The sequence below is a fragment of the Pogoniulus pusillus genome, chromosome 14, assembly GCF_015220805.1.
Source record: "Pogoniulus pusillus isolate bPogPus1 chromosome 14, bPogPus1.pri, whole genome shotgun sequence".
NCBI lineage: Eukaryota > Metazoa > Chordata > Aves > Piciformes > Lybiidae > Pogoniulus > Pogoniulus pusillus.
This window is the reverse complement of record NC_087277.1, coordinates 2,085,306-2,095,000: the sequence shown is the minus strand read 5'-3', so window position 1 is coordinate 2,095,000 and position 9,695 is coordinate 2,085,306. Positions and strand designations below refer to the sequence as shown.

The following is a 9,695-nucleotide window of genomic DNA, read 5'->3' as shown; positions in this document are numbered from 1 at the left end:
GTTATTCTGTTTTGGGTTTGGTTGGGTTTGTTTGTTTAATAAAAAAGACCTTTGAACAGTTGATTCCTGTTCACAGAATCACAGAATGTTAGGGGTTTGAAGAGACCTCAAAAGATCATCCAGCCCAAGCCCTCCTGCCAGAGCAGGAGCACCTAGAGTGGGTCACACAGCAACATATCCAGGCAGGTTTTGAAAGTCTCCAGAGAAGGAGACTGCCCAACCTCTCTGGGCAGCCTGCTCCAGGGCAGCTTTCACCCACTGCCCCTTGTCCTGTCACTGAACAACAGAGAGAAGAGCCTGTTATACTTAATTTAAGTACAGCTATAGTTATTATGGTCCTATGCTTCTAAAGGATGGAAATAAATTGCACCCAATTGGAGATTAATAATAATCAATACATTAAAGCCAACCATTTCTTTTGTATAATCAATATATTAAAGTCAACCATGTGCTTTTGTATCATCAATATATGAAAGTGTACCATTTACTGTGTTCAAGATGATGCATTCATCCTAAAAAACAATAAATAATGTTTGCCATAGAGTAACAATGATTTCATTTTAATTGCAGTGGTACTCTAATAATTCTGTGCAATGTACTGCAAACAGAAACATCCTGGAGAGCAGCCCTGAGGAGAGGGACTTGGGGGTGCTGCATTAGAAGCTCAACAGGGGCCAGCAGTGTGCACTTGCAGCCCAGAAAGCCAAGCAGAGCCTGGGCTGCAGCAGCAGAAGTGTGGCCAGCAGGGCCAGGGAGGGGATTCTTCCCCTCTGCTCTGCTGAGACCCCACCTGGAGTACTGCATCCAGCTCTGGAGCCCCTGGGACAAGAGGAATGTGGAGATGCTGGAGAGTGTCCAGAGCAGGGCCAGGAGGATGCTGAGAGGGCTGCAGCAGCTCTGCTGTGAGCACAGACTGAGAGTTGGGGCTGTGCAGGCTGGAGCAGAGGAGGCTCCCAGGTGACCTTCTTGTGGCCTGCCAGCATCTGAAGGGGGCTACAAAAAAGCTGGGGAGGGACTTTTTAGGCTCTCAGGGAGTGCCAGGACTGGGGGGAATGGAGCAAAGCTGGAGGTGGGGAGAGTGAGGCTGGAGGTGAGGAGGAAGTTGTTGAGCAGGAGAGTGGTGAGAGGCTGGAATGGGTTGCCCAGGGAGGTGGCTGAGGCCCCATGGCTGGAGGTGTTTCAGGCCAGGCTCGATGAGGCTTTGGCCATGCTGCTCTAGGGTAGGGTGTCCTTGCCCATGGCAGGGGGGTTGGAACTGGCTGATCCTTGTGGTCCCTCCCAACCTGACTGATTCTATGATTCACAACTGAAAACTAATTCAAAGTTCAGGTTTGAAATCTGGGATGGGAACCTGTGGCTAAATACAGAGTTTGGCTTCAAGAAAGGTATTTCTGCAAAAAAACCAAAGTAGCAATGACTCACTGACATCAGGCTTCACTGAACTGAAATAAAGGGTTTGTTTACTAATAGATAAGCTAAAGCCAGGCAGGCAGCTGCTTGCAGCCTGCATTTATCTGGACTTAGGATGGCAGAAGGCATAAACGGTGTAAGCCAAAGCATTCCCGGTTACAATAGCTGCAAAGGACATTTTGTGGAGGCTTTCAAGAGAATGCTTTCTGTGGGGGAAAAATGTTAGAAAGATGCCAGACACACAGCAATGTCAAAGAAGTTCCCACAGCTTAATGACCCGTGGCTCTCTGAGCTTGTAGATGCTCAGCAATCAATGCCACAACTCTTTTAAACCCCAAATAGACTTTAAAGCTGCTGTTGATGATTGATCAGCCATGGGATATGAAGTGGTAACTTTGGAACTCCTGAGAACTTCACTGTCTCTAGGATGAGACTGGCTTTGCTTGCCCAAGGGTTGAAAGAATCATAGAATGGTCTGGGTTGGAAGGCACCTCCAAAGCTCATCCAGTCCAACCTAGCATCCAGTCCTGGCCAATAAACCAGACCATGGCACTGAGTGCCCCAGCCAGGCTTGGCTTCAACACCTCCAGGGACAGCCACTCCACCACCTCCTTTGCACTCAGCAGGGACAGTCTCCACTAAATCAGGTTGCCCAGAGCCCTGTCCAGCCTCACCTTGAATATCTCCAAATGTGGGGCCCCAACAACCTCCCTGGGCAACACTGTCTCAGTGTTCCACCACTTTCATAGTGAAGAACCTGTTGTTAACATCCCATCTAAATCTGCTCTTCTCTGGTTTGAAGCCACTGTCCCTCATCCTGTCCCTGCAAGGCTCTGTGAACAGTCTCTCTCCATTCTTCTTGCAGCTCTGCCCTCTGGCTGCTATTTGGACTCCCCAGAGCCTCCTCTTCTCAAGGCTGAACAACCTCAGCTCCCTCAGCCTGTGCCATCAACTTCCAAAAGTTATAATGACATTCTCAACTGAAATAGGCATTGGAGCTGTGCCAGGGGAGGTCTAGGCTGGATGTTAGGAGGAAGTTGTTGTCAGAGAGAGTGATTGGCATTGGAATGGGCTGCCCAGGGAGGTGGTGGAGTCACCGTGCCTGGAGGTGTTAAAGCCAAGCCTGGCTGGGGCACTTAGTGCCATGGTCTGGTTGCTTGACCAGGGCTGGGTGCTAGGTTGGACTGGATGAGCTAGGAGGTCTCTTCCAACCTGGTTGGTTCTATGATGATTCTAAGGTTTTACTTGCAGTTAAAACAACAAAGAAATAAAACTCCATGTCCTTGAAAGAAGGTTGGAGAAAGAAAGCAAAAATATTGTCCTGCTGAAAGAAATTATAGACAGCAAACCAGGTCATAAGTGCAACTTGACCAAGGAGCTGCTACTGAGCAAAGCAGGCAGTTATTTAGAGCAGCAGTAAAAACAGGATAAAGACTTGAAACTCTTAGCAGCTATAAATATAAAGTCACTACCATAACATCCATCATAGCAATAGCAAGCCTCTTAAATCAACATGCAGAGCCCTCAGAACTTGATAATCAGTGTAGAGACAATCAGCAGGAAACAACTGTGAGCTGCAGTCACTTAACAGGCAGGAACACGACAAAGTGATCTGCAACTCTATCACCTTCTTCACTTTGTATTTTTTTGTCTGAGGGCTCAACTGAAAACTAGGATAGAAATAGAGAGAGTGATTTGCCACTGGAATGGGCTGCCAGGGAGGTGGTGGAGTCACCATCCCTGGAGGTGTTGAAGCCAAGCCTGGCTGAGGCACTTAGTGCCATGGTCTGGTTTACTGATTAGAGCTGGGTGCTAGGTTGAGCTGGCTGAGCTTGGAGCTCTCTTCCAACCTGCTTGATTCTATGATTCTAAATCAAATGAGGGTTCCTACAAGGCACACTAAATATAGATTCCTCTAAGCTGAGCTTTTAATTTGCTCTGTTTTAAGAGAGACTTATTCATCCTCACAGTATGGCTGCACTGTACTAATATAGTGCTGTGCAGGGTTACATCCTCAGTAAATACTAAAACTAATGAATCATTATCCCATCCTGCAGCTTTCAGGCACAAAATTACAGAGAATCAGAAAGCTCCAAGTATGAGGTCCACAGCCAGGGCACTAAAATAACCCTGAAAAAAACAACAATTGAAAAGGACTAATGAAGCTCTCTTAATTTAGATGTCTTGCTGCTGGATTGGCTGGAGAGAAACTTTCCATGTGGCCTTGAAGTCTGCCTTTTGCTGGGCCATTTTGCTACAGAAAAATGCATGCAAAGGACTTAGATGTTGTCCTCTGTAGGCTGCTGTACTCCTGCAATGAGCTGTGTGTTGTCCCTGAATCAAGCCACACCTGGTCTCCACTTTTTTATGGTTCTGAAGGACTTGACCTTCAGTCTCAAGTTGTATCAGGGGAAGTGTAGGCTGGATGCTCTTCAGAGAGAGTGATTGACATTGGAATGGGCTGCCCAGGGAGATGCTGGAGCCACCATTGCTGGGGGTGTTCAAGAAAAGCCTGGATGAGGCACTTAGTGCCATGGTCTGGTTGACTGGATAGGGCTGGGTGCTAGGTTGGACTGGATGATCTTGGAGGTCTCTTCCAACCTGGTTGATTCTATGATTCTATAACTGTAGAAAAGAGCTATGAGAACTGCCACTCCCCACAGGCAAAATCACAGAATCAGTCAGGGTTGGAAGGGAGCACAAGGAGCAGCCAGGTCCAACCCCCCTGCCATGCCCAGGGACACCCTACCCTAGAGCAGGCTGCACACAGCCTCAGCCAGCCTGGCCTCACACACCTCCAGCCATGGGGCCTCAGTCATCTCCTGTGCTAGTTTGAAGCAGGCTAGAATGTTTTGGTGAAAAGAACTAGATCATAGGCTGTGAAAGGAAGACACTGGTGATGTCTACTGCCCTCAGAGTCTTGCTGGAGAAGAAGGGCAAACATCAGATAACACTCTCGCCATTCTTTTGTCTTCACTTTCTGGCTGGGCTCTGACTGAGCTGCAGCTCCCTAACCTCACCTGCCACTCACCTTTGCTTCTTAACCTCTTGGCTGAACCTCTGTTCTTCCTTAGGACTGGGGTAAGGTTGAGAGGGGCAGGGGGAAGGTGCAGGGGTGGTTGAGAGCCCCTCCTGGGGACTCAGGTTTCTGGGAGGGGAGTTGTGCTTCTGTATTACTTTTACCTTGTCTATTTCTGTCTCTAACTGTATACACTGTAAATATCTGCTTGTCTATTGTGCCAGCTGTAAATAAATAGCTTCATTTATATTCCCAGAGCCAGCTGGGCCTAGTTGGGTATTTCTAAAAGTGGGGGGGGGGGCAGGGGACACCCAAACCATCTCACCTCCCTGGGCAACCCCTGCCAGCCTCTCACCACTCTCATGCTCCACAACTTCCTCCTCACCTCCAGGCTGAACCTACCCATTTCCAGCTTTGCTCCATTCCCCCCAGTCCTGCCACTCCCTCACAGCCTAAAAAGTCCCTCCCCAGCTTTTTTGTAACCCCCTTCAGATCCTGGAAGGCCACAAGAAGGTCACCTGGGAGCCTCCTCTGCTCCAGACTCAACAGCCCCAACTCTTTCAGTCTGTGCTCACAGCAGAGCTGCTGCAGCCTCTCAGCATCCTCCTGGCCCTGCTCTGGACACTCTCCAGCATCTCCACATCCCTCTTGTCCCTGGAGCTCCAGAGCAGGACGCAGTATTCCAGGTGGGGTCTCAGCAGAGCACAGCAGAGGGGGAGAATCCCCTCCCTGGCCCTGCTGGCTACACTTCTGCTGCTGCAGCCCAGGCTCTGCTTGACTTTCTGGGCTGCAAGTGCACACTGCTGGCTCCTGCTGAGCTTCTCCTCCAGCAGCACCCCTAAGTGCCTCTCCTCAGGGATGCTCTCCAGCCACTCACTGCCCAGCCTGGATTTGTGCTTGGCATTGCCCCAACCCAGCTGCAGGACCTTGCACTTGGTCTTGTTGAACCTCCTGAGGTTGGCTTGTGCCCACCTCTGCAGCCTGTCCAGGTCCCTCTGGCTGGATCCCTGCCCTCCAGCCTGTCTGCTGCACCACACAGCTTGGTATGGTCAGCTTTTGGATGGTTCTCCCCACTTTTACACTCTTCTGTGCAAACCAGCAGGCTTGGCAAGCCCTGGGGTCCTTTGAGAGCGAGCTGGTGGCATCTGGACTGCCCTCCCTCAGACCCTATCAGTAGCCAATTTCCTGGCTGCCTCCCTGACTGGAGACCCTAGCAGTTTTGGCTCTCCTCTGAAGACTCTTCAGGAGAGACAGGCAAAGGAGAAGAGGTGGGGGAGTGGCTCTGTATATTAAGGATGCTCTGGATGTCATGGGGGCAGAAATCAAGGATGATCAAGTTGAGTCATTATGGGTGAGAATTAAGGGGAAGGCCAACAAGGCTGATAGCCTGGTTGGAGTCTGTTACAGACCACCCAACCAGGAAGAAGAGGTTGATTTATTACTCTTTAAACAACTGGAAGCTGCCTCAAGATCACCTGCCCTTGTTCTGGTGGGCGACTTTAACCTACCAGATATCTGCTGGGACTTAAACACTGCAGAGAAGAGGCAGTCTAGAAGGTTTCTAGAGTGTGTGGAAGACAACTTCTTATCCCAGCTGTTACATGAGCCTACCAGGGGGCAGCTCTGCTTGACCTGCTGCTCACAAATAGAGAGGGGCTGGTGTGGGATGTGGTGGTTGGAGGCTGCCTTGGGTCCAATGACCACTAAATTAAAACTTAAATTCTATGATTCTAAGTGCTGGAGACATTCCCAAGTTTGATGGCTCTGTGGCTTGCCTAAGGACTTCTGCAGCATGGAATATTGCCTGCAACATCAGAAGGCTGCTCCTGCAGAGGAATCCAGCAAGGGAGCATGGCCCAGAGCCTCTATGAGTAAGCTTTTGCCCTTACTCTTCTGCTCAGCCTGACTGATCGTGGGGTAAAGTCTGACTGATCGTGGGGTAAAGCTGTGTTTTATAGCTTAGCCTTTTCCACTTCCTGACATCCTAAATAGCTAAATTTATCTATAATACCCTTTTCCAGAAGATATTCCAAACCAAACTGGATCTGCTAATAGTTTGAACTAATTTTGTATATAGTTTAGGGGGCAGGGTGCCAGGAAAATAAAATCATTCTATCTTTTACTCTTCCTGACTGGGCCATGTTAATTCCCTGCCTCCACAACACCTCTCTCTGTTGGTAATTCTTGTGGTTAAATATGGACTACCAACAATAATCATTTTGTGTCTGTTGGAAAAATACAAAAGAGGTTTCACTTACTTTTCATCCAGAGGAACATTAGAGAACTCATTCTAAGGACTTAGAACATAGAAGAGTAAATTTTAGAGAGTAGTACCTGAAACAACACCAATTCCATCATCACAGTCATAATCAGAGACTTCACTGTCGCTGATTCTTTTGGACCCTGCCAGAAAGAAAAAGTAGTTAAGACAAAAAATCATAGTCAGTAATACATAACTAAAAATGAGCATTTCATCCTAGCCAATGAAGCTCTAACATGAGCAGTTAAGGGACATGATTCGTATTACATGTGTTAAATGTATCACCACAGCAAGCACTTGCAGCTCAGGGTTTAATATAGTACACAGTGAAATGCTCCACAGCACTGCTGCCATTAAATGTTTGCATACTGCTCAGGCTACACCTGGAGTGCTGTGTCCAGTCCTGGGTCCCTCAATTCAAGAGAGATGTTGAGGTGCTGGAAGGTGTCCAGAGCAGGGCAGCAAGGCTGGGGAGGGGCCTGGAGCACAGCCCTGTGAGGAGAGGCTGAGGGAGCTGGGGGGGTGCAGCCTGCAGCAGAGGAGGCTCAGGGCAGAGCTCATTGCTGTCTGCAGCTGCCTGCAGGGAGGCTGTAGCCAGGTGGGGTTGGGCTCTGCTGCCAGGCACCCAGCAACAGAAGAAGGGGACACAGCCTCAAGCTGTGCCAGGGGAGGTCTAGGCTGGATGTTAGGAGGAAGTTGTTGGCAGAGAGAGTGATTGGCATTGGAATGGGCTGCCCAGGGAGGTGGTGGAGTCACCGTGCCTGGAGGTGTTAAAGCCAAGCCTGGCTGGGGCACTTAGTGCCATGGTCTGGTTGGGTGGCCAGGGCTGGGTGCTAGGTTGGGCTGGCTGAGCTTAGAGATCTCCACCAACCTGGTTGATTCTATGCTATGCCTGGCTGCTCTCATTCTTTGGTTGTCAGAAAACAGGTAACCAGAAGTTAGAAGCTTTCAGCTAATTACTACTGAACCTTCAATTGTGCAGGATTGAGGTTTTTTGTACTCCTACCATAGGACAATTTATTCTGAAAAATACAGATCTAAAAATGCCAATTCAAACCTGAAGTAAAGTGAAAGGCAACTAGGGCAGAGCAGGATTAATGCTCTGTCAGGGTGATAGGTGCAAAAAGATCCCTGCCCTCCTTCCCCAGCAGAAAGCTGGAAGCAGCAGCAGCAGGAGGACTTCTGACAAACATAAAAGTTTTCAATTTAAAGACTTTCAGAAATGATTTTATCATAAGACCTGCTGCTGCTGCTTGTCAGACTGACTAACATCTGTCCACCCATCAGAGGATAGCAGAAGGTCCTTCCTGTGCTTGCAAGGCCATGAGCTCTGTGCTGCACCCTTCCAGCTGTCAGCAGGCAGGGATCCTGCCAAATGAGACTCTCCTAAGCCATCCTGTATGTCAGGAGTCCTTACACCATTTTTAACAAACTCAGAGCATTTCTTTGCAGGTCACAGTTATTCTCCAACCCCTGTAATGTGCTATGCCATCAAGTTCTGCAGTTCCAGTTTGCACTGGGTGAAACAAACTTCAGTTTGCTTCTCTTGCACTGCTTCAGACAATGCCCTCCAAGCTTTTCTGCTCTGAGACATAGGAATCAGCATTCTGTGCTCTTCCAGAGTCATCTCTTGTTTTCAGCTGGAGGATAAGGGTGGAGCTCATTGCCACATGCAAACTGTTCTGTGTTTCTGGTTGTTCCTGCTGTGTGTTTTTTATGTTCTGTACCTCCTCTGCCTTTCAAAAGAAGCCAGAAGTGACTGCAGCAATCAAGGTGAGGATGTATGAGTTTATAAAATCATAGAATCAAGCAGGTTGGAAGAGAGCTCCAAGCTCAGCCAGCCCAACCTAGCACCCAGCCCTGCCCAACCAACCAGACCATGGCACTAAGTGCCTCAGCCAGGCTTGGCTTCAACACCTCCAGCCACGGCCACTCCACCACCTCCCTGGGCAGCCCATTCCAATGCCAATCACTCTCTCTGACAACAACTTCCTCCTAACATCCAGCCTAGACCTGCCCTGGCACAACTTGAGGCTGTGTCCCCTTGTTCTGTTGCTGGGTGCCTGGCAGCAGAGCCCAACCCCACCTGGCTACAGCCTCCCTTCAGGTAGTTCTGCAGGTTAATCCTTTTGGGATTCAAATTGCTGTGTTTCAAATTATTCAACTAGCAAATGGCCTAAGTGTGCTCTGCATTAATTCCTTTAAGCCAGGACCTGCCATTGCATTATGCAGCTCCAGCAGAGCAGTGTTATTCATTGCTCTTTAATTGCACTAAAAAAGCTGGGGGCTTCCTTGGGAATGGGAAATGAAAATCAGTACAGTGAAAGCCTTCTTTGGTATCCTATGCCCTGCCAATTCTTATGTGGCAGAATTATTAGTTCAACTTATTATCAAAGTTTTGCAGTGGCCATGCAATAGTGGGCAGGGACAAAGTGCCTGCAGCAAGTGACCACATTGAAGGCTCAAGAAAACCCAAAAGAAGAATTTTCATCTTCTTAATGGATTTCTTGAGAATCAGCACTTCTAACCCAAAGTCTGACAGTCAGACTCTGGCTGTGAGGAGGAAATTCTTCACCATCAGAGTGGTGAGAGCCTGCAGAGGGTTGCACAGGGAGGCAGTTGAGGCCCCATGCCTGGAGGTCATAGAATTGTAGAATCATAGAATCAGTCAGGGTTGGAAGGGAGCACAAGGATCAGACAGTTCCAACCCCCCTGCCATGCCCAGGGACACCCTACCCTAGAGCAGGCTGCACACAGCCTCAGCCAGCCTGGCCTCAAACACCTCCAGCCATGGGGCCTCAACCACCTCCCTGAGCAACCCATTCCAGCCTCTCACCACTCTCCTGCTCAACAACTTCCTCCTCACCTCCACTCTGACTCTCCCCACCTCCAGCTTTGCTCCATTCCCCCCAGTCCTGGCACTCCCTCACAGCCTCAAAAGTCCCTCCCCAGCTTTTTTGTAGCCCCCTTCAGATCCTGGAAGGCCACAAGAAGGTCACCTGGGAG

General features: G+C 49.2%; 1 protein-coding gene across 50 annotated transcripts in view; it reads right to left on the bottom strand.

Moving 5' to 3' along the window:
- Positions 1-9,695, bottom strand: part of RIMS2 (regulating synaptic membrane exocytosis 2) — a 493,599-nt gene that overhangs the window by 183,014 nt on the left and 300,890 nt on the right. For all 50 annotated transcript variants that reach the window (XM_064154112.1, XM_064154113.1, XM_064154115.1 and 47 more), the window contains one exon: positions 6,764-6,832. In XM_064154112.1, coding sequence (XP_064010182.1) covers positions 6,764-6,832 — 69 coding nt within the window. The remainder of the gene's footprint in view (positions 1-6,763; positions 6,833-9,695) is intronic.